Raw genomic sequence first — 24507 nt, forward strand, 5'->3', positions numbered from 1 at the left:
AACGTAGCTAGAAGGAACTACAAGAAGGTAACGTCTTGCTGTAGTTCCAGGCTGCACATGTTTATATTATTATTATTATTATTGCCTTTCATGCTGTTGCAGCTATTGTATGTGATAACCCACTGACTCCTATACAGTGAGACTTTTTTGTTTCCTCTCTGCCAACTGATGTAAGAGTTTGCTGTTGAACCATAGGCTGAGCAGTCACAACTGTTCAGTTAACATTTTATTTTATACAAAGTGCCAAAACCAGCTACCTATGACAACTACTGAAAAACATAAACACGTCGCTACAACAAGCATATGGTAGATGTACTGTGATCTGTGACTGAACCTGCCCTGCATCGCGCAACCATCACTACCAGCCAACTAATGTGATGAAGACTGAGTAGCCTACGCCACCTGCTGGTATACATGTACACTGAGCATGAGAAGCTCGGGGTTAACGAGCTTTAGATTACAAATGAATCTCTGCACAGATCAGATGTAGGAGAAGAGTAGCAAAAGTCGCGTGTAAAAATCAGACAGTTGAACAGCTGAACGACTTGTAACTGCAGATATTTAGGGGGAAAAATCGTAAAAACAACAAACAATTAAAATGTTTGAATGCTGATTGGGGTTTCACGTGTGTACAAACAGTCTGTAGGATTGTGCTGCTCTTGACCTGGAAAAAGATCTGAAGAGAAATCGAAAGTTACGAACATTGAAACGTGTTCAGTGCAGCCGCTGTCTGTGCTTTTAATCCTCTCGTGTTATTATGTAAGCTTTCTGTGCTTCTGCCGCTCCTGGTAAACTCCGCTTTCACTCTATTCCCGTCCACTTGTCAATCAATCAGCACTCGACCAACGCTATCCCTGTCCAGAGACATGCAGGTAGTCTGTTGAAAGACTGAACAGGAGCATTAATGGGGTGGGTGGAAAGCCCACTCTGTCAGAACGAAACACTTTAAGCGTAATTTATTGTCCTCGAGTGCGTTCACATCTCCGTTTGGACAGCGAACTGAGAGATGATGGTGGAGCTGCTCCGACTTTTAGAGCTGGAAGTGACGTGAAACGTTGAGTAACTTGACTCCACGCGAGCTGTACGCATTTGATTGGATCAAACTCGAGGAACTGCAGAAGCAGGAACCTGGAGTTTAAATGAATGGCGAGTCAATGAAATGTCCTCCTTTGGAGTTTTGTTTTATTTTCTTGCTGTTTTCATTTCTGGAGCCTTTGACAAAGGTGAGAAAAAATGTATTTCTGTATGTATGTGAGTTAGACCCTTTTATAGAATAGACTTTTATTTTTATTTTTATACAGTAGAGGTCACTAAGGTGACCTGAGAATTTAGATTATGTTGTGACAAGTACAACCACCGACAGTGTTAAAGTTTATTTTCTGTGGTTTCTCTGAATATTTAGGAGGGGTTAGTGACGGTCACGGGGCTGTTGGAGCTTGTTCTTTAGGAAAATCATAGCAACACTTCAGCATTCCCAGTATGTTTTTTTCTTTTGTGTGTGTGTGTGTGTGTGTGTGTGGGGGGGGGGGGGGGGGGGGGGGTGAATTAATCTCACTCTGAATCAATTTTCAATATGTGAATGTCATAGTTTGAAAAAGTAATAAGGTCCTGCAGCTTATTGTTGGTGTCGACCGGCAAAGAAGAAGAAAAAGTAGAAGAACAAGAAGGGCAAAAGGGACAACGTGGCAGTTGTGATATTATGTCAGCTTACGATCTAAGGAAGTGTATCCGGCTTGATGGCTAATGATGCCCTGAGTGACGTTTGTCTGAAAATGTTTGCACAGGTTCATGCCATAATCCACACAATGTATTATTTATCAAACATGGTAATGTGAGAATTGTTAATGCTGAATGGAGTTTTTATAATAGTCATTTTATAATGTTGTTTTAACAAATGTTTTTTAAAGAACTCAAACAGAGAAAGTGCATATGTCCCCCAGTGAGTCATTTATTGGTTTAGCTTTAAAATTTGGAGATTTTCCTAAACTGCAAACTGAAAAAAAAAGTTTGACCTTGACCTGTGATGTATGACCTCTAAGCATTACATACTATTGCATGTACTTTAACTTTCATATGATATATTAGCCAAAATGATAAGTCAAATTTGACCTTGGGCGCTAACAATGAAGCTCAAAACAGCCTGTTTTTTGTTTTTGTTTTTTTTACATTCCTTGGCATAATTATAAGTCTGTCTATGGAGACACTGGGATGAATCTTACATCTAATATATTATGTAACCTTAAAATCTTGCCTTGTGGCTAGAAAGGGTGGATAGTGATCTGCACATGTGTGTGTGCACCTCTATGGTTGTGTTCGGGGTGTTGCAGTAGAACTAAAAAAAACATGTACTAAAAAACCTGAAACAGCTGGAAGCAACTTTGATTCCTGTTGCAATAACACAGTTACCAGATTTGTTTAGGCAGAGTGTCAGTGTGAGGCTGAAGGTACAACTGTGTGTTGCAGGAACTGGGATAGCCAGTAACACTGGACCTCATGTGTCAGCAAGTTGGACTTGAACATTATATTTAAAGTGCCTCACAGCTTGATCTATCTCCTACAGCTCTAACAGCAGTGGTCCAAACACAGCAGACTGTGCTGGCAGCAGTGGGAGAAGATGCTGAATTCAGCTGTCAGCTCTTGGACACTAAAGACGTCCTTCAGGTCACATGGCAGAAAATCTCACGTGATGTGGAGACAAATGTTGCCACGTACAGCAAGTACTATGGTCAGAGAGTGAATGATGGCTTTACAGAGAAATTTAAGTTTAAACATACTGAACTACAAAACTGCTCCATAGTCATCAGGAATGTGATGGAGCAGGATGAAGGCTGCTATCCATGTCTGTTTAACACTTATCCTGAAGGCTCCTTCACAGGTAAACCCTGCCTCCAAGTCTATGGTAAGAACTTTTACCTTAATGTGATTAAATGCACCAGAAGCTGGTTTATTCTTGATAACATGGTCCTTATAACATATCTCCTGATCCTTCACAGAGCTGCATGAACCTGTTGTTGATGTCAGAGAGTCAAACTCTACTGAAGAGTGGGTTGTTTCCTGTTCAGCCACTGGTCGACCTGCTCCCACTGTAACACTCAGTGTCTCACAACAAGACCTCAGCTTCTCACAGTACAACACTGTCAGTGTGTCCAACACCAACGCTACATTCACTGTCACCACTACAGCTGTGCTCTCAGGTTCACGTAAACACAGCACACAGGTGGGATGTGCAGCACGAGTGCTCTCTGCTCCTCACAGAGAGGTGATGGAGACGATTCCTGATGATGCTGGTGAGAAACTCTTTCAACATCACCGATTCATAAATTAATGATTACTCTGTGATTCTAATGTTTGTGTTTCTTTTTCCAGGTTTGGATAAGAAGTCAGGATCTAATCAGAGAAATTTAGGTGTGTTAACATTTGTGTTTTTAAAGCCAGTTTTTATGATCAATTTTTTTTGTCATTTGATAGTTGTTCACATTATTGTATCCTTCTATCTCCTGTTTTTCTCAAAGGAATCAGGATTTCAGTCATTCTGTCGTCTGTGGTGTTGGTGCTCTGTGTCGCTGCACTCCTCTTTGTCAGGTATAAAAAGTGATCTCAAAGCAGATACTCGTCTGCTGATATTACAGCATCTTTACATATTCAACTGTTCTTAAATCTGTTGTCTGTCACACAGAGAGCTCATGGTGAATTATAACTGAAACAAGAAACACTCAGGAGTAAGTGTCTCTTCATCCTGCCAGACTGCACTCGGAAAGTTGCTGGTTTCTTTTTCACTCTTCAGGATATTTTCACATTTCAATTCTTTCCAACTTACCTTTTACTTTTCTACTTTCTTTCTAATTCATCAAACCCGTCTTTGGTTTGTCTAAGCTATTGTTCTTTGTTCAAAAATATTTTTATTCAGCAATATTAACACAGTGATGCTAAAATGTTTTTGTTTTTATTTTTAGAACTGGACCATTTTCAGTCAAATGAAGGGACACTCAGACACTCAGCGGCAGAAGGCAGACACCTCCTGAGGAGTGTCAGTTCATTATGCCAGAGTGTTACTTTTTTTTTTTTATCTCAGTGCTTTGTGCTGTTTATTTATTTTTTGTATATCTTTGAAATGGTGCTGTTTATAAAAAGTCATGTTTTGGTGTTTTGTCAGATATTTAAACATTAAGTTACTTGAAATGCGAACTGTGAAAACGAGCATGAGTGGCTAACATGAACCTTTCTCATCAATAACTTTGATTAAATTGATTTTATTGATTAAATTGATACTACCAGAGACAACTACAATGAAAACTGCACTGTGCTTTTGTAAATAACAACACTTTTCCACCTGAAATTGCAGAAAATGGCAGCTGAAGGTCTCTGTTTGTTCACTGTGAACATGTTATGCTCAATTTATTACTACGTGTATTGTTAAAAAACCAACACATACATTTGTGTTCAGTTACTCAGACCAGGAATATTTATCACCTTAGTAATGTAAGACCATCCTAGTGCTAGTCAAGTATTGTTTTAATAATGTTTTAATGTTTTTTTTTATCTGCAAACATTGCACTGCTCATCAGAAAGTGTAAAGAAACATTTGACGCTTTTGCTTCTTCTCTGTGTCAAACTGGACTTAATGCAAAACACTCCTTATTGTCTCCATGTAGTTTTGCAGGTATACTATCTGTTGATATGAGTTACCTTTCCACACATAAAGACAGCAATTTTCAGGCTTACAGTTTGTCAGTCTAAACACATGCAGACTGCTGTTATTCTCACTGTACTGCTGACTGACACATTTTCAAAGGTAAATAAATTTCACAAAGTCAACCTGCTTGTTTTTGTCTTGGTTTATTTCAGATTTCTACAAAAAATGTTTTCATCAAACAGATGATCAGATGGATGCTTTTGATTGGCGGCACATGCACAGCTGCACGTAAAACTGTTTGTTTTACATATACTGAACACACATGAAAAAAACAATTTTTCGTCCACTACCTGAAGTGAAGGTGGCAGACAAGCCCAGACCAGCTCAGCCAAGAGATGCAGTTGTATTTCATTAAATGTAATCTCTCCAGCGTGTCCTGGGGCCTCCTCCCGATAATTAAAAAAGAAAAAGAAAAGAAATCCCAGTGTTGTGCCAAAAAGTGATTTCCAAATAATAAAAGCATCTTTGATCTGTGAAGTGTTCTGTTAAATAGATCATTTTTTTCCTTTCGTACTTGTGTTGCCGATTGGCGGATATTGGGTTGTTGCTGTGACTTCAAGTATAACTACTCTATAGAATAATAACGGTTCCATATTGCGCCTGTTTAGTTGTAATTTATGCCTAAATGTGACTCACTCACCTGTTATTGCTCAAAATGACCACCTGGTCATAATATGGATTCAAATTTAGAAGAAGAATATGGAATAATCCTTTAAATTCAGCTGTAGTTCAATTTTTGTTGTGGACATTAAGAAGGAATTCTTGATTCGTGAATGTATCCATTCAGATTTGTTGGGAAGGTTTCCTTGGTGAGCCACACCAACCACTGCCTTTGTTTGCACTTTTTTCCACTAGGTGGCACTACAGCCGTAGGATGACCTCCTACAACATCTTTCCTTGCTTTCGCTTCACTAATCAGCTCTGTGTTGCAGTTACCAGCTGCACAGTGCACGGTAAATATGATAAATAATGACAAATGAGACTTATTGTGTGTGTGAAAAAAACCTTGAACCAGTGCACCACATGGAACAAATATTGCAGGACATCATTTGTGTGTTCACACTCAGGACCAACAGCAGACACAATGAGCACTACAGAACACATCACACACAAGTGGAAATAATTCACTCAGCCTTCAGAGTTATTGAATTCAGGTGTTCAATCATTCCATGTCCACATAGTGTATAAAATCAAGCACCCAGGCATTTACACTGTTCTACAGACATTTGTGAAAGAAGCCTGGAGAACTGCAGTGTGGTACTGTGGTAGGATTCCACCTGTGCAACAAGTGCAGTCATGAAATACGGGTACGTAAAATCACAGAGCGGACCTTGAGGCTCATAGCGCGCATATGTCACATAACTTTTGCACAGTCACTGAAAACCTCTAAGCTTCATGTGGTCTTCAGACTAACTCAAGAACAGTGCGCAGAGAGTTCACTGAAGACTTCATGACTTTCATGCGCATTTTGTCATCTAAGACTTAAACAAGAAAAGCGCACAGTTTCGGCTTGGACTAATCTCAGTACACTCAGATCGAAACTGATAGTTGTGAGGATGTTCCATGACACACTGAAGAGGAGGGGGAAATATATGTGTTGTAAAAAGCAAATACCTATGAAATCGATGACTCGTTAGCTATTTAAGTGAAATTTGTGATATGTCATGTCACTTTTATTAATGGAGGAGGCCCTATTTAATTTGCTGTTTTGACGCACGCACTCACTCAGTGAGACTGTAGCCTGACTGAGCGGAACACCTACTGATTCAAGAGCCATGTGTTTTGAATTTTGGCGGGCCAATGGCAGAGCGTACAGTCATATTTATATTTTCTTTGATGGCGTTTTTTGTTCCAAAAGTAAGACAAATAATTTGTTTTCTGTATCAGTTTGATTTGGTTGTAAAATGATTCGTTACCTTCAGTTTAAGAAGCGTGTGACGTGGAGTGCTGAGTTTCACTGTAATTTCAGTCCTGTCAATGTTTTAATCGTTCTGTGTCGGACACGGCTTAAGCCCTGCACCAGTAACAGTCCTGCCATTTTCTCCGTGCAGATCTACAGCAGACTGGCAATAGCAGAAATCCTGAGCTCATGCATTCTGAACATGTCCCTCAAGTCATATGGCAGAAAATCTTAACAGAAAAGAAAGATGACTGCCAACAAGTTCTTTGGTCAACAAGCGAATCCAGACTTTACAAAGAAATTGGAGTTTAAAAATTGTGCACTGCAGAACTGCTCAACAGTCACCAAGAAGGTGGCAGAGAGATAAAGTCTGTTAGTTTCACAAAGCTGCCTCCAAGTCTAAAGGTAAGACGTTTTGACCTGGAATCACGGAGAAACAATATTCCTATCTGATAAATGCATCCACACATTCATAATACACCCAACCAAAATGTGGCAGAAGCGAGGCTTTTCACATCGATATACTGGTTCTCAAATTCTCCCAGTTTAGAAGTTAATGTGATATTTTTTCTTAGGAAGCATCAGATGTTTCCTCCTGCTATCTATTTCATGTTTATGATTTTTTTTTCTCTCTCACCTGCTACAGTAAATCTATTTATGAGAATAAACTGTGCCTGGAGAAGTGTTTGATTGAAACATTGCACAGCTGTAGTACACAGATACTTGGCAGCACATCAGTTTGCTGATTCTAGTTTCTACTACCAACACACGGAGTGCTTGTGATTTCTATGTACGGGATTTCATTTCATGTGTCATTTATATTACCTTTGCAGAAAGAAAACAAAGTAGGCCGTTACCTCTGATATATGAGTGCTCAAGCGTTCATTTACTCTTTCATCGAGTACAGTAGCGGGTTGAGCAGAGGAGACAGGAAAACACTTCGCCTGGTGGACAGCGAGGATTGCACAATATAAAGAGAATGAGAGGAGGGGAAAACCGGGTTACACGCGCAGTTAACAGCGGTAATTAGGCGATGCGTGTTGACTAGGATTGTACTGAATTAAGATATTGTAATATTCTCCCGCACATATCATTTTTGCTGTTGGCTTATGTGCTCTCGTGAAGAATACTTTAGGCATCACCGTGGAAGCGTCTTGCGCTTGTTTCAATCTTTGGAGGGATGTATGGAGTGAAGATGTCACAGTTTGGAACTGTAAACTACGTTATTGCCGTTTTTACTTGTGGACTCTTTCACAAAGGTGAGTAAAAAGTGTACATTAATATTACACACATAGGTGTGTGGCAGCATGCGAGTTAGACGTTTTTACACAACGACAGATCACGTCCATTAATTTGTTACAAGCACACAACCCATTAAGAGTGGTGGGTGAAGCTGCTGTGACAGGTTTTCTGATTTTGGAGGAAACGCATTAATCTGGTCTTGCTCTTGAACTGCGAGGAGAGAGAGAAAAAGATAAGTTCTAAGATAAGTGGTCAGCTGTGCGCAAATAGGTTTATTACATACATTGACTGTTGTGTCTTAAGAAACATCGCAGTTGTAAGAATTGCACACGTGTGTCTCTGTGTGTGCGCGTGTGTGTGTGCGCGCGCGCGTGCCTGACATGTGTGCCCTGTGCAGACCACTGCGGTTCAGTTTTGTCTTGTCTGCCGTGTGGTGGTAGTTGCAAGACGAACGTACTTTGGAGATACAGTATATTGGAATGTAAAAAGAGGAATGGACTACTACGTATTTTATACCTTAGAAACTAGAATTTTTATAAGTACCCGGAGCACACCGCCCGCTGAAAAAGACATGCACATTTACGCACCCTGCGCAGAAACATTATTTTCATTAACACAGGGACAGATCGACTCAAGATACATCAGAAAGATCTCTGGTCTCGTTATAACGATGTAGAGTGGGAGACTTTGGCCCACTCAGTGAGACATTAGAAACTGCTCTCGTGTTTGCTGCGCTTCTGACCTGAAGCGCTGAGGTGACGAACCAGACACTGAAAATTAGTTTGAGTACATAACGTTTGGATGAAATGTCAGTGCTCGGAGTTTCACATTATGCTGTTGCTGTTTTAATTCCTGGAGCCTTTGAGTAAGTTGAGAAGAAACTGCACATTAATGATAATATGTAAGTTAGACCTTTTGAAAGAAAATTCTTTAAAGTGAGTGCAGATGAGTATTTAAGAGGGGATTAGGGACTATCAGGGGTAATTAATATTAATTTTCACTTTAAATATGTTAATAACAGGTGTGGTGCTGGCAGAGCACGGCTGTCCTGTTCCGTTTCTATTTTCTCTACTAACAGTGTCCCAATTTATATAGAAAGTTGCAGTGAGTTCCTTTCAATAATGACCTACAAGGAACAGCGCAAATTAGTGGCTCAACAATGAACACACATGATGGAGTGTGAAAGAGCCTAACAAAAAACAAACAAACAAAAACAATATAAGCAAAGGTTTTACTCCTGTTTCTGTCTGGAAAGAGAATTGTAGTTCTCTGAACAATCTGCGTGAAAATCATGGAGAGACTTATGAGACTTCTTGTGATTTTCATTGCAGAGGAGTACGAGATGCTCTGATGCAGTACTTGTTGAACGATAATTAAAATATTCTTGTTTTCCTGGTTAGATGCCTATAAAAGTACTCCTATTTCATGTCACCATGGATTTTGACAAAGCTTTGTTCCTTTCGCGGGTATGTCTTTACACTTGTAGGTTTTGTGCTGATGGCCAAGATTTCGTGTTGAAATTAAATGCTAAAACTTTGAAAAAGCAATTTAAGAATAATCCAGCAGTTTGGTGAATCTCTTTTAATTTGGTCCAATTAGGTCAATAGAATGAACCATTAACAGTATATGTTGATGGTATCACTAAAGTGTGCAGTCTCGTCAACACTGTCATATGCAAGAATACAGTCTTTTTTGTGTGATGACACCTGCTGAAGAAAATAACTGGTTGCTTTTTTCTTAAGAAGGAACCATCATTTCACCAAAACTTCACTGATGAATGTTTGTTTTTTCCTTTTACTCTTTATGCAGAAATGGGAGGGGCTAAAGAAAGCCAGTTTGAAAGCGATAGTGGGTTAATACACTATGAGCTAAAAGCATCGGCGTAACTTTGTGCTGAACATTGGGGGGGGTAATTAAATCTGGGTAAATTCCCAGATGATTAAAAATGCAACTATTTTGCTGGTAATAACTGAAATGAGTAAAGAAAATCAACAGCCTATTTTTGCAAGATAATTCATACTTTTATTGGGGGGGCTATATTGGTTGGATCTGATTATTGGGGGGGGGGGGGTCATAACCCCCCTAACCCCCCTGGAAATTACGCCCCTGGCTGAAAGTCAGTTGTGGAATGTAAAAGTGCTTCGGTTTTGTATTTCAGATCATGTTTTATGAGGCTGTGCGTCTCCTAAGTGGATGTAAACACTGGCTGGCTTACATTTGAAATAATTTATTCTTGCTGTGACCTCAGAGCCTAGAATCAGTTCATGCATTAAGTTGACTTGAATCTGTGTAATGTGCTTTTACAGTTGCACTTTAACTACATTTGTCATTCTTCGAGTACATTTTTGACACTTTATCGGTACTAAGTACCTGAGTATTTCCTCTAAAAATAGCATGGTGTTTCATAACAGTGATAGCATGTTGCTGTGTGTTGCTGGATGAGGATGTGGGTAAATGCACCTCACACGGTGAAAGAGATTAATGAATGAAAATACACCAAACACCAAGTACACGCACAACACAAAATTGCAGCACATAAAAACCACCAAAAATAATTTTTTCAGATGCTGTTGACATGACGACTTTATGTTTTGCTGTTAGAAGTAAGCGGAGTTAGTGTTGATGTTTAACTAGCTAGCTACATTCAGCAACACATGCAGGAAACAACGGCGCTACTTTCAAAATATCTTTCTGTATTCAAAGGCCACCGAAGAGATCGTATACATGATGCTTAAACTCACAAAGCTCTCAGAAAAAAAAGCAACGTAAGTTGAGTTTGTGCTTCAGTCTGTCAGAATCAATAACTGATCAGCTCCGTAACCACCCTCTCCTTCCCGTTACTCCCTGGTCGGTGCCCATAAACGGCGCCCATTGATTAACCCACACCCACTCCTTTCTGTTCGACCCATTTCCACGAGTCCCTCTTTGCTGGATGTTGTGCCAGAAAGTGATTTCCGACATTTCTGTATGTTTTTAATGTTAATTAATTTGACTTATTTTGTTTTTTAGACTGTTCAGAAAGTTTGACTTATGTAAAGGAGCCACGTGATTCAGTGATGTCAGTGGAAGTATGGAACAAAAGGTGAAAGTTTTGAATGTGTTTGGCACAGAAGTCTTTATGTGCACCATTCAACCAGTGAAAGTAACTTATGCACAATGGTCTATTCCACTACACACAGAAGAGGGGACAACGAGGAATAAGTGTGTTGTACAATAGCAGACGTTTTGCAAAATATTGAATCTTATGGAATCAGTGATATCACACTGAGCGTAATATGTCATGTTGCTGTTATTAATGAAAGGGACATGGCTGGGCGTACAATCACACTGGTCTCTTCTTTGCTGGCGATTTTTTTCAGAAGGTGAGCGACTGTTTTCTTTACGACCTAAATGCGTGCTGATTTGCTGTAGTCAGTTTGCTGTGTGGTGATCGTATAAAGTAAAGTGTACTTCACTGCAGACAGGACATACAGTGAGATTTGGCATGTGGTTTCTGGGAAAATAAACTTAGTGTATAAGATGGAATTTATAAACAAATCAGCAAATATAGTAACTTAAATGTAAATTGGAAGAAACTGATCTTTAATTGTGAAACAGGCACACACAGAAGTCAAAATAAGACATGCTTATAACACTATAATATTAAATAAGTAAAAATGGCAGACGCAATTAGAATAAGGCATTCCCAAATTGCAGAATTAACATGATTGCACTTTGCATAACACACACTGATACGAAATAATTGTCATCTAAATCAGAACCTTTCTTGCCTTCCTTGGTGCAAAGTCATCAATAATGTCATCATATGAAATCTGGTCAGCAATTGCATGATTGATGCTGATGATGGCAACGCCAGTGAGGCGTTCCTGAGACATAGTGGACCTCAGATATCTCTTCACAAGCTTCAGCTTTGAAAAGCTCCTCTCTCCTGAAGCCACAGTCAGAGGCAGAGTGACTACAATTCTCAGAGCAGTCCAGAAATGTGGTTACATTTGTCATGCAAAACGTTCAGCAGCTCAAGAGAGGTCAGCGATGTTGATGCTAAGTCAGGCAAATTCGTAATCTCTGGCATCCAACTCTAATTGGCCTTGAAAAAGCAAAGTAGCACTGAGGGCCTCACACTGTTCAGTGAGGTCATCATTTCAGAGATTTGGAAAATGTGTTAGTACTTAGTTTTCTAATGTGGTGAATCCCGCTTGGATGGAAGACGCTGCAGCATCAACAGCAACATTAAAAAGGTCACCTACAGCTTCTTTAAGGCATCACTCAATGGCTCATCAAATGATTTGTAAGAGAAGTGCTGCTTTGTAGATCTCAGTCTTTTCTGTGGCAGAACAGCCTCTATGTTCATGTCCTCACACATATCCTTGGCTGACATTTGTGCAGAATCAAAGCCTGTTGCCCTGTAGCTGTAGAGACCTCGCTCTGTCTTTTTGAGCAGGTTGACTGCTACATCGCATGCATGTTGGGAGACTGCATGAGTTTGCTCACATGGTGGGTTTGGTTCAGGATGTCATACCACACCCTTGTACAAATGCTGAATCTGTATAATCCCACCTCCTCAGACAAAGACTGGGCTTTGGTGTGGTCTCTCAACTCAATCAAAGCCTCTTTCACTATTTTCTCTTGTAATGACACAATCCGAATCACAACCGACAGATGTTCAGTGTGGCTATCTGGAGTGCAATCTAGAGTTATGGAGAAAAAAATTTCCAAGCTTGATATCATCAACCATTGTTGAAGTGATCCTGCTAGTTTGTTTTGTACATGGTAACATGGTAGCTGCTGTGACTGCAAGAGCCTTTCTGGACAAGGTTAATGCACTCCTGCATTATGAGTCAGTACTGCTCTCTATCTTATTTTCTCAGCCTGCAGAAGTGCCGTCTCTTGTTTGCTAATTGTTTCACCTTTTTAATCCTCACTACCATTTTTTCCATGCTTTCATGGAGTTGTGGTGTTCATGACTATTGTAATACATTACTTTGTAATTACAGTAAGTTCCTAAATAATGCAACTTAATAGTGTGAGGATTTTTGTTGTTTTGCAAAGTCAGCTAGACTACAACATTATACTGTCATCCGGTTTTAGCGTAGCACAGTATGCAAACAGCCAACCAACAGCTATTATAATTCGTCACACATTCTCCATGATGACACATCGCTCGCTTCTCCTCCTCTTCTCCCTTTTCTAAACTGAGCAGCTGATGGCTTTGACCTTTTCTTGTCCATCTTCCATCGGTGTTCATTTTGCACTCCGTAACAACACCCCTCCCAATCGGAGAATCGTCATAACGTAAACTAATAGACCTGCACCTTAGTGCGCACATTTGGTTTGTATCGTTTTTCCCCTGCGATTGGCACAAACCAGGAAGAATTAATTGTGACATAATGGGCTTGGATTGACGATATTATGAATGAAATTAGCTTTATCAGGAAGCACCCCGCCCCCTCCTGTTTTGAAGGTAAGGGGCCCATTTGAAATCATTTATTCTTGAACAGGCTGTCTGTTGAATTCTCTCGCAGTCATAATCGTCATGTCTTTGGTGGCCATCTTTTCTAAAGGTGAGGGAGATACTGTGTTTTCTTTATGACACTTAATGTGTGGCGATTTATTGCTCTGTGGTGAGCTTCTGTAGTGAAGTGGATTTCACTGCAGAAAGTAGATTTGACGGGTGGTTCCTGTCAAGCGGAGCAGCAGAAGGAGGTAATAAACTTAAAGGAGGTGAAATTTCTTAAGAGCTGCTGACAATTCAACGGTCTCTTTGTTTCTCTCTTATCCACATGATGGTTTATTTACTCATTTAAGAGTATTTACTAATTTAAGAAGGAAGAGTGTGGGCTAGAGGAAAGTACTCAAAGGAAGAGGTTAGCAAAGAAAAAGTGTGATCTCATAAGAAAAATGTAAAGTGTTGCATTGAATGGAATCTGGTCAAACGAAATGTACTTGACTGGTACACATTCAGTTAATACGAAAAACATTTTCTTTGATACTTTCGTTTATTTAGCATCAGAACTACTTGGGCAGCATGTGAGTGTGAGAATGAAGGTATAAGTGTGTGTTACATGTGTTACATTCGGTGTGAGTAAGGGTTAGACTTGAACTGAATATTTAAAGTGCCTTGATCTTTAACTCCTACAGCTCTAACAGCAGTGATCCAAACACAGCAGACTGTGCTGGCAGCAGTGGGAGAAGATGCTGAATTCAGCTGTCAGCTCTTGGAGACTAAAGACGTCCTCCAGGTCACATGGCAGAAAAGCTTACATGACGTGGAGACAAATGTTGCCACGTACAACAAGTACTTTGGCCAAAAAGTGAATACTGACTTTACAGATAAAGTTGAGTTTAAATACACTGGACTACAGAACTGCTCCATAGTCATCAGGAATGTGACGGAGCAGGATGAAGGCTGCTATAGGTGTTTGTTTAACACTTATCCTGAAGGCTCCTTCATTGGTAGAACCTGCCTCCAAGTTTACGGTAAGAACTTTTACCATCTTGACATAAATGTGTGACCAGCTGGTGTGTTTGTAAGAACACGTTGATGATATCTCCTGATCCTTCACAGAGCTGCATGAACCTGCTGTTGATGTCAGAGAGTCAAACTCTACTGAAGAGTGGGTTGTTTCCTGTTCAGCCACTGGTCGACCTGCTCCCACTGTAACACTCAGTGTCTCACAACAAGACCTCAGCTTCTCACAGTACAACACTGTCAGTGTGTCCAACACCAACGCTACATTCACTGTCACCACTACAGCTGTGCTCTCAGGTTCACGTAAACACAGCACACAGGTGGGATGTGCAGCACGAGTGCTCTCTGCTCCTCACAGAGAGGTGATGGTGACGATTCCTGATGATGATGATGATGGTGAGAAACTTTTTTGAAGTCACTGATTTATAAAATGATGACTACTGTTATTGTAATGCTTATGTTTCTTCTACCAGAGCTAGATGAGAAATCAGGATCTAATCCCAGGAATTTAGGTGTGTTAACATTTGTATGTTTTAAAGTAAGTTTTATCATTGAGTCTATTGACTTTTGATAGTTGTTTAAATTATTATACTCTTCTTTCTGCTGTTTGCCTCGAAGGAACCAGGATTTCAGCCATTCGGTCGTCTGTGGTGTTGTTGGTGCTCTGTGCTGCTGCGCTCATCTTTTTCTGGTATAGAAAGAAATCTACTCGTCTTAAACGATGTTGTTGTTTGTTTGTTTTTGTTTCAGCTGATAAATGTTTGCGCAGATTTAACTGTTAAATCTGTTGTCTGTCACAGAGAGAGCTCATCTTCTGACTAATCAAACTCTGATGAACTTGTATTTGTTTTTTCCAAGCCATCCCTCTTTCCAGAATACTCTGATTTTGCAACCTTAAGAGTGACATGCAATATTTTTCTTTTTCTGGTGTTTGTAGATCTGGATCATCTTAATAGAGGTTTCAGCGATTACACCACGATCCACGACTTTCACCTTTACCAGCAAGAAATGTTTTGACAAATTGTTTCTACTGGTCCATCTTCTGTTTTTGTTTTTGGTCTTTTTTTAACAAAATTTGAAAAGATAAAAGAAAAACACTCACACACAAAGCATTCATTTTTACTCATGTTGCAGTTTCTACTTCAGTAGTTTCTGCTTTTATTTATCTATTTTTATATTTATTCAATATTGTGTTTTTGGCAGATTTTTTAACATTAAGCTACTTGAAACAAAAAGTGTAAGAATGAGCAGGAGTGACTAACCTGAAATTGTTCTCATCAATAATTTTAGCTGATCGATTAAATTGCTTTTATTGCAGTAATTCCTCCTAATACAAGCAACCATGAAAACCTGAAGTTGCAAAAAACGGCCACTGGGGGTCTCGGCTTATTCATGGGGAGCATGTTGAGACATTTACTGGTCAATAAAACAATAGGTTGTTTTTTTTAAATCAACATATACATTGTTCAAACTTTAAATTACTCAGTGTTGGGATATTTGTCAACCTACTAAAACGATATCAACGATTTTTGTCAAGTATTGTGGGTATAACGGTTTATTCTCATGGTAAATGTGCAATCAACACTGTGCTCTTTATCGAAGATGTGTGTAGTAAATGTCATGAGCTTTTCACCTAAAACTCTATAAAACTTTTGAGATTTTGTAAGTTCTCTGTGTCATACTGAACTTCCTGAGGAAGCACACAAGCACACATTGTGTCAAAATGCACACAACATGTGTTGTCCCTGACCTGATGCAGCACTCTCAACTAGTGAAGGGGGCCTAACCAAAGCAGGCCGTGCCGTAATGCTGGGTTAAAACCACTGCATTTGAGTGGATTATATTTCTTGCCGAGTGAGCCCACTAGATGGCACTACAGCGTCAGTGCGCAGGACATTTCCTCGTTTTCACTTATCACGAAAACTTGCTCACCGTGCTTGAGGAAAGCATGCGACACTGCTCTGTGTTGTAGTGGAGAAAGTATGTTTTACTTTCATTTTAAGGATTAAAGCATGTTTTGAAACACAAAAATCTTAATGCTGTGGCTCAGTTAACTTTGTACCGCTGCACATGTAACTCAGTATATAGGCCGACATAGCAGATGTCATTTTTTCAGACTGAATGTAAATACAAAATTTCCATGTCTTGTGATTTTTCGTTTTTATGGGCCGTTGTTTTGTTTTTGTTTTGTTTTTTGTTTTTTTGTTTTGTAACAATGAATGAAATGAATGAAAGGTGGTGGATTGGCCAGATGCTGGCCCATGTGATGTGGGGGGCTAGAGGGGCTTGAGCACCCGCCCCTTTCCTGATGGGTGCCCAAGGTGCCCTTTTGTTGAGGCAACTTTTAAAAAAAAAACAATTATTATTATTTATTTTTATGTGTGTGTGCGTGCGGAGTCCTGTCTGTGCCCCTCAACAATAATATTTAACTATTAATCACAGTTTTGCTAAATAAAAGGATCTGGCTTGCATCAGTCACATGATCACATTTAACCAATGATCGCCCTTGACGGCAGAACGCGCTGGTTACGAGCCGGGAACGAGCTCACAAAGAGCACGCGCATTTGTTGCGGTCCGGAGCTGTAGGAGAAACACAAGTTAACTCAGAGACACAGACTGATGCGACAAACCCAGTAAGTAGCTGTACAGCGTACACTGTAGTGTGTAGCACCCAGGAGTATTAGCTTATTACGTACACGTTGGTAAGCTGTCTTGTTGCAGCTGACGAACTGAAACAAATGAGCGTGCTGTGTGTGCAACAGCGCGACAAACATTACCTGTCCTTTTATTAACTGCACAGGTAGTGCTGGTCATAGCTGCTGGCTACCTGTGTAAGGCTGTCATGGGTCTGTAGCTCTGTCACCGTTTTAGGGAACATATTTAGTTTTAAAGTAAGTTACAGAGCATTTCCTGCCCTTCTGGGGGGATTATATTTCACTAAAAAACGATCTAATATGCATGTCCACATAATTATAATTATAATATATTAAAAACACACGCTGTATTTTAAAAGAACATACATTAAGAAACAGATTATATTAGATTTATATTTTAAATAAGACAAAATTTGGATTTTACAGCAGTAACATTATTGTATCTCTACAGTTTAAAAGTGTAATAAGCTTTGCCCTGCACAGAGTGGATAGTGAAACAAATGGAATCATCATAAATACATTATTTCATATTTATTACTTCCCCCTCCTCATTGCTTTATTATTGTAGCTCTAGTAATAAATAATAATGTAAGGATTCTGGATCAGCACAGTGATGCCCATAGTATATACAGTATTCTGAAGAAGGTCTAAAATGTCACTGTGTGTGCGTGCATGTGTGTGTTTTATTTAGATGGATTTAAAAAAAAAAAATATTACTCATGATATAACATTGTGCAGACATGGCTGGTAAGGACATGAGGAGGAAACAGTAGGAGCTGTGTGAGGCTACTAAAGGCAGGGCTATAACATTTTTCTCTCATCATTTTATTATAGATTAAGTGCAAGAGTTGTTAGGTGTGGATAATTAGATTATAGTTTATTGCAATAACAAGTTGTGCCTTGTTCTCAGATAGACAGCAAGTGGAGAGTGATATATGAAATGATGGAAGGAAGAAGAGAAGCAAAGAGTGATTCACAGGCAGAGCCTAATTTGTTTCTCACAGTTTTTGTTGCCTTATGGTTCCAAGCGCTGTCACCAATCTTTGCATTTTGTTATTATCTCATGACACTTGTTTAATCAGCTACCATCTCTCCTGTGGACTTTTTAATGCCTACAGTCTCAGATCAACACAGCCCTGCCCTCCTATCAGCAGCAGGAGCAGCAGAAACACCTCAACAGCAACATTGTACCCACCAGGTAAAACATAGGCTACGTTTGCTTTGCCTTGTTGCCCATATTAGATTCTTGATGAATGTGTGTTGTTGTTATTCAGCCTGGTTCAATGTGCCCCTTTTTAACTTTGAGCACCCGCCCCTTTAAACGTCTCTGCACGGCCCTGGAGCTACATGTAAATCATTTGCAGCTGTTCAGTGATCATGGGGAGTGGCACATGCGGCAGTTTGCTGTAGTAGCTGAGCCCAGTGCCAGACAAAGTGTCAGCCTGAATAAAGTTTATATGAAATGTCCTTTTTTGGAGTTTCACCTTATCTTGTTGCTGTTTTTATTTTTGGAGCCTTTGAAAAAGGTGAGAAGAGACTGCATGCTAATGATTATACTATATGAGTTTTTTGTGAGACTTTTGAGACTTCAGTGAAAATGAATTAATTTTGTTCCCTCATAAGGTGATGGCACATTTCTGTTGTAGTGGTGGTAGGTCGCTATGGTGAAGTAACCTCTTAGAAAATGTTGTGATACAGGTGGAACCACAGGCAGCATAAAAGAGTGTTTTCTGTGTGTGTAGCTGAGTATTTAGGCGTTACTATCATTGGGGCAGTAGCGTTTTTAGATACGGGCGACACGGGCGGTTGCCCGGGGCGGCATCGTGGTGGGGGGCGGCATAACAGGCATCGGCAAAAAAAAAAAAAATTGCTCGTACACATGCTGCCCCGACATCATGCCAGCGCATAGGGATGGTACAGGCACCGTCGGTTTTCTATCGCCCATTTGCTGGGAGTAAGGGCGCCCTCCGTTTGTGAGGTGCGCCTGCTGCTTGCGGCACAGGGAGGAGAGGACGGGCCGGCGGGGGGGATTCTCTGTCTGTCAAAATAAAAACAAACCAACAAACACGAAAACACCAGACATTATGATACAGACTTTCTATTCTATACGCGCGAGAGCCCTCGGTGCGCCTGCTCGCTGCTGAAGTCAAAGTAAACTTTATTGTCATCTCCGCTACTTACAGTCGAGCATATATAGAGACGAGACGACGAGGCTCCAGTTACAGCAGTGCAAGTAAACGAACAGTAAATATAAGAAGAGTAAGAAAATAAATATACACTTTAGGACTCGGGGTAAAGGGATCAATAACAATTTAAAATGTATATTTTATATTTTGTTGATTTAAAGTCTCACACACAACCCGTTTTTAAAGTTTAAAGAGAGAAAAGAAGAGGAGGAGTGTAGCGACTTCCACAGTCGCTAGAGGCCGGGGATTGAGCCTGCCTATTTGCCTGACGCGCTGTCAACTTTACGCAATGAGAGGTGGAATTGCTCGCTTGTTTATTGAAGTGCTTGAAATTTTTACAGAGAAATGTGATCGGCTCGCGATTCAAACTCTTAAAACATCACAGACTCTCATGCAACAAGGGGAAACTCGTTGTGCTGCGGTCAACAAAGGCAGGTCATGTATCCTAAAACATTAAGAATCAGAATACTTTATTACTTACTTAATATGTTTTGTGTGTGTGTGTGTGTGTGGGGGGGGGGGCGCCAGAGGGAGTGTTCGCCCAGGGCGCCAAACGGGCTATGACTGCCACGAGATGCAGAGAGGAATTTCCCCACGGGGATAAATATAGTATACTATATATTATTATTATTATTATTATTATTATTATTATTATTATTATTATTATTAATAATAATAATAATAATAATAATAATAATAATAATAATAATAATAATAAACTTGGTTTAGTCTCTGCACTTACGATTCCAGGGCTCTGGCTTTAGCTACTTTGTAATCACCTTTTACTCAGGAAACATCAATTGGTGGGAATTCAAAGAGTATAAAAATCTATCAGGATCATCATTAAGGACAAAACAACAGTCTTCATCACTCAAGAATTCCTGTTTCTCCATCCTGCAATGATTTAAAGAGGGGTTTATAGACGTGCACAGCTTGGACCACTGGCCCTCCACCCATGGCAGTAAAATCATCAATGCCTTCAGACTCAGCCCCAACAGCTGCCCCAGTGGTCAGTCAATTTTTTTTTCCATATATAGAACAAATTCCAGACTAAGAAGACACATTTTAACATTTGATTCTACAAACTCTTTAACTTTAACAACATATTTAACATTCATGGAAATGATTTAACTGGTGACGGGTGAACACAAACCGGTTTTTGTTTCTCCTGCATTCTCCGGCATAATTCAGTGAAAGCGTGTTTATGCAGACAGAGTTATGAATCTTATGACTCTCATATGTCCTGTGAGTTAATACTTGCCTTTTGTCAAACACAAAAAGGCAGTTGTTGCAAACAGGATACTGATCTCTACACAAGTGTGTGCAAATATCCTTGTATTTGTGGTGTTGTAGCGGAAAAATGTAAAAATTGATTTTAAATATGCTTACGCATATACTTTTACAGCATGCCTTCATAGTGGAAAAGACAGACTGATAGGGGTGTGCCTGCTGATATTTAAAAATAGAAAAGGCATGTGATGGAGGTCTCAACGAAGGGCGAGTCAGTAACATCAGTTACAAAGGAATGTCGACTCTGCCATGTAACACTGAGCTGATACTGCACACCATTGCAAAAGCTGACAGAAGAGTAACAGGAAAAAAGTAACAAAGTTAAAAGAATATTGTGAGGGACCAAGCAGCAAAGAGGACACAGGAAAAATGTCTTCAAAATGTTTTTTATTTTTATTTTAACACTCAAAAAAATTGCAAAAGGACAGAATTCAAAGACATAATTAGCAAGCCCCCTAGCAGGTCACTTAAATATAGTGGAGGGGGACTATTCTGTACTAAATAAGCACAGAATAGCGCACATAAACCTAAGCACCCCTGTTTCTGATAGCACATGGTTGGTATTTTGACATTTTGTTTTTAAAGTCCTCAGCCACACCCCAAACCAGGTAACTCAAAGAAAGAGAAACATAATTAATGTAACAGAAAACATTATGATCAGTCAGAGAAATACAGATCAAGACTCTTCTTGTATTCCAATAAACCCCTTTTTTGAAGTATGTTCTCTGGTGTGGACTCCCTTTTTGTTTCTTTTGTCTAATGTTTGCCATTCTCCCCAGCATGTGTTACAACCCACCCAGATATTGGGGCAGATTGTAAAAAAGAAATGCAATGTATTTAACGTTAATACACAAGGTCTGTGGCATTCTTGCAGGGCTTTGAATAGATGTCATTTATAGGAAACAAAAGTGGGTATTTTGTGTAAAAGCTTGAGCGCTCTAGCCCCAAATTTAATTGAGTTACAAGTGCTAAAGCAAAAGGGGTTGCAGCCATACCTGATCTCCCCTACGGCAGAGACATATCACTCTAATTTTGGCTTCTCTTCATTGGTTGCCAGTAAATTTTAGGTTTCATTTTAAAATCTTGATTTTAACCTTTAGGGCGCTACATGGTCAAGCTCCCAAGTATATAGCTGACCTGCTGAAAGTTCATTCCTCTTCCCGAGCTCTAAGGTCATCATGTGAGAGGCTGCTGGTGGCCTCACACGACTTAAAACTCAGGGTGATTCGGTCTTTCAGACAGTGGCAGGTCGTGGAATTCTCTTCCACTGTTTTTATGCTGTAGAGACGCCATTAACTGTTTTAAAAAGCATCTGAAGACATTTTTAGATAGACCAGCTTTTAATTAATTAGTTTTTTTCTTTTTTTTTTTACATCAATATGTTGTATATTCATTTCTTATTTTATTGTGAAGTGCTTTGAGATTTTTTATTTTTTGTTAAAAGTGCTTTAAAAATCCTTTTTACTTATTTACAGTAGTGTGAGAGTGGAGGTAAAACTGGGTGTTAAATACAGGAATAATGAGAGCTAATGTAATTGTTGCATTAGAACATTCAAAGTGCCTTACATCTTGATCTGTATCTCCTACAGCTCTAACAGCAGTGGTCCAAACACAGCAGACTGTGCTGGCAGCAGTGGGAGAAGATGCTGAATTCAGCTGTCAGCTCTTGGAGACTAAAGACATCCTTCAGGTCACATGGCAGAAAATCTCTCCTGATGTGGAGACAAATGTCGCCACCTACAGCAAGTACTTTGGTCAGAGAGTGAATGATGGCTTTACAGATAAAGTTGAGTTTAAATACACTGGACTACACAACTGCTCCATAGTCATCAGGAATGTGACAGAGCAGGATGAAGGCTGCTATCACTGTCTGTTTAACACTTATCCTGAAGGCTCATTCATTGGTAGAACCTGCCTCCAAGTCTATGGTAAGAACTTTTACCTTCTTTAACCAACCACAGAAGACTCAAACTAATATAGTGGATATGAAAATGTAAGAAGCTGGTGAAGTTAAAGAGATATTCCTTACATTTCCTGATCCTTCACAGAGCTGCATGAACCTGCTGTTGATGTCAGAGAGTCAAACTCTACTGAAGAGTGGGTTGTTTCCTGTTCAGCCACTGGTCGACCTGCTCCCACTGTAACACTCAGTGTCTCACAACAAGACCTCAGCTTCTCACAGTACAACACTGTCAGTGTGTCCAACACCAATGCTACATTCACTGTCACCACTACAGCTGTGCTCTCAGGTTCACGTAACAACAGCACACAGGTGGGATGTGCAGCACGAGTGCTCTCTGCTCCTCACAGAGAGGTGATGGTGACGATTCCTGATGATGATGATAACGGTGAGAAACTGAACTCAGTGATTTATAAATTGATGACTACTTTGTGATTGTAACTTTTATGTTTCTTCTACCGGAGCTAGATGAGAAATCAGGATCTGATCCCAGGAATTTAGGTGCGTTAAAATTTCAGTGTTTTAAATGTAGTTTTTGTCCTGTTGAGTCTATCATCTTTTCATAGTTGCTCAAATTATTATATTCTCCTTTCTCCTGTTTGTCTCAAAGGAATCAGAATTTCAGCCATTCTGTTGTCTGTGATGTTGTTGGTGGCCTGTGTTACTGCACTCATCTTTGTCTGGTATAGAAAGAAATCTCAGAGCAGGTACTCGTCTTAAACAGTGTTGTTGATTTTTTTTTTTCCAGTTAATAAATATTTGTGCAGATTTAACTGTTCTTGAATATTTCAGTCAGTCACACAGGCAGGTTGAGATGAATGTTATACCTACCTGAATCTACAATGAGAAATAAAGGGGTAAGTCACTCTTGATCCGTCATTCTGGACCCACGAAGTTACAACCCGAGTTGTGAAAAAGTTGGGTTACTGTTAAATATAAATTAAAACATATTTCAATAATTAGAAAAGCTCATGAACCTATCATTTAATAACAACAGAATATAGTAAGCATATCAAATGTAATGAAGTAATAAAATGTGACATTTTATTATTGTGTGAAAATAATAGAAATAATTTAATGACAATATTTAGCTTATTTTTGATTCGGTTTGTCTGATTGCATCTAAAAAATGTTGCCACAGGACACCATAAGTTTAACATGTAAGAAATAGCTGGAGGAACATTTTACAACTGATTAAAGGTTGACTTTTAAGATTGTGAACTCATAATTATAATGTAGTACAACATGCAATGGAAAGTAAAAAATAAAAATATGTTGTGACATTTGAGGTTCTCTGACTTACCTCCAGAGCTGCTTTTTATTCTTTTACAATCTAATGTAAACTGCATGTCAACCAAACTGATGCGTCTTTTCAACTAAGCTATTACTTTGTTTAGAATTTTTAGATTCTGTATTATTGACAGAGCAGTGATATAATGCTTGTTTCTTTGATTTTGTTTTTTGTTTTGTTTTTTAATTTAAAGGACTCAAACATCTTCAGGTAAACACCGTGAGAAGTGGGTACCTGCTGACACCAAATGATGATCTGGGTCATCATGTGGTGGTGATGAACAGCAACAAAACTACATAATGAAAAATCTTTACTTTGTTTGTTTACTTTTTTTTTCAAGAAGAGTGTATTACCTAAAACAACGGTGCTAAAATTTGACAAATAACTTCATTAAAGTTGTACTAAAGAAAATGTCAATTGTTACATTTACATTGACAGTTAAAATTGTTACAATTCTATTTTTTTTATAATCCTCTGTGCTATATATTTATAGCACATGTATTTTTATTTTATTTTATTTTTCAACAGTCTTAAATGTTGTTATTCCTTTTTACATTTAGAAACATGTAACCATGTTCTTCCTTAGCAGAATAGCACAAAAGTTCAATAAGCACTAAAATGTGTTGCACTGAAACATTTGCAAACCATTAAATAATATTATTGTCCTGTACATTTCCATTTTCATGTACTTGGTGCTATCTAATTTTTACACTGTTTTTTAAATATTTGAAAAAAAATTGAAAATCCAAGAAAATAAAAATTTACAATAAAAAGTGATGTTCTGTTGTCATGTTAAAGATATTTATATTTTAACCCTGGAGA

General features: G+C 39.1%; 3 protein-coding genes across 3 annotated transcripts; all 3 read left to right on the forward strand.

The window, feature by feature from the left end:
• Positions 1-1111: 1111 nt before the first annotated feature.
• Positions 1112-5011, forward strand: LOC308394266 (OX-2 membrane glycoprotein-like). Its single transcript, XM_080878519.1, has 6 exons — positions 1112-1223; positions 2561-2899; positions 2994-3287; positions 3367-3405; positions 3513-3719; positions 3954-5011. Exons 1-5 carry the CDS (start codon positions 1160-1162, stop codon positions 3593-3595), a joined length of 819 nt encoding a protein of 272 aa, XP_080734645.1. The 5' UTR covers positions 1112-1159; the 3' UTR covers positions 3596-3719; positions 3954-5011.
• An 8357-nt stretch (positions 5012-13368) lies between these two features.
• LOC308394485 (OX-2 membrane glycoprotein-like) lies at positions 13369-16060 on the forward strand (the record flags this gene model as incomplete). The annotated part of the gene is made up of 6 exons (XM_080878842.1): positions 13369-13396; positions 13974-14312; positions 14401-14700; positions 14778-14816; positions 14923-14995; positions 15242-16060. Coding segments are annotated over 6 exons (780 nt in total). The 3' UTR covers positions 15243-16060.
• Positions 16061-16699: 639 nt separating this feature from the next.
• LOC308393931 (OX-2 membrane glycoprotein-like) lies at positions 16700-24429 on the forward strand. The gene is made up of 8 exons (XM_080877991.1): positions 16700-16937; positions 18077-18156; positions 22024-22362; positions 22483-22782; positions 22863-22895; positions 23005-23101; positions 23187-23251; positions 23879-24429. The coding sequence occupies exons 1-7, from the start codon at positions 16924-16926 to the stop codon at positions 23227-23229; spliced, it is 906 nt and encodes a 301-aa protein (XP_080734117.1). The 5' UTR covers positions 16700-16923; the 3' UTR covers positions 23230-23251; positions 23879-24429.
• Positions 24430-24507: the final 78 nt, after the last annotated feature.

The sequence above is a fragment of the Rhamphochromis sp. 'chilingali' genome, assembly GCF_963969265.1.
Source record: "Rhamphochromis sp. 'chilingali' genome assembly, chromosome: 3".
Lineage (NCBI taxonomy): Eukaryota > Metazoa > Chordata > Actinopteri > Cichliformes > Cichlidae > Rhamphochromis > Rhamphochromis sp. 'chilingali'.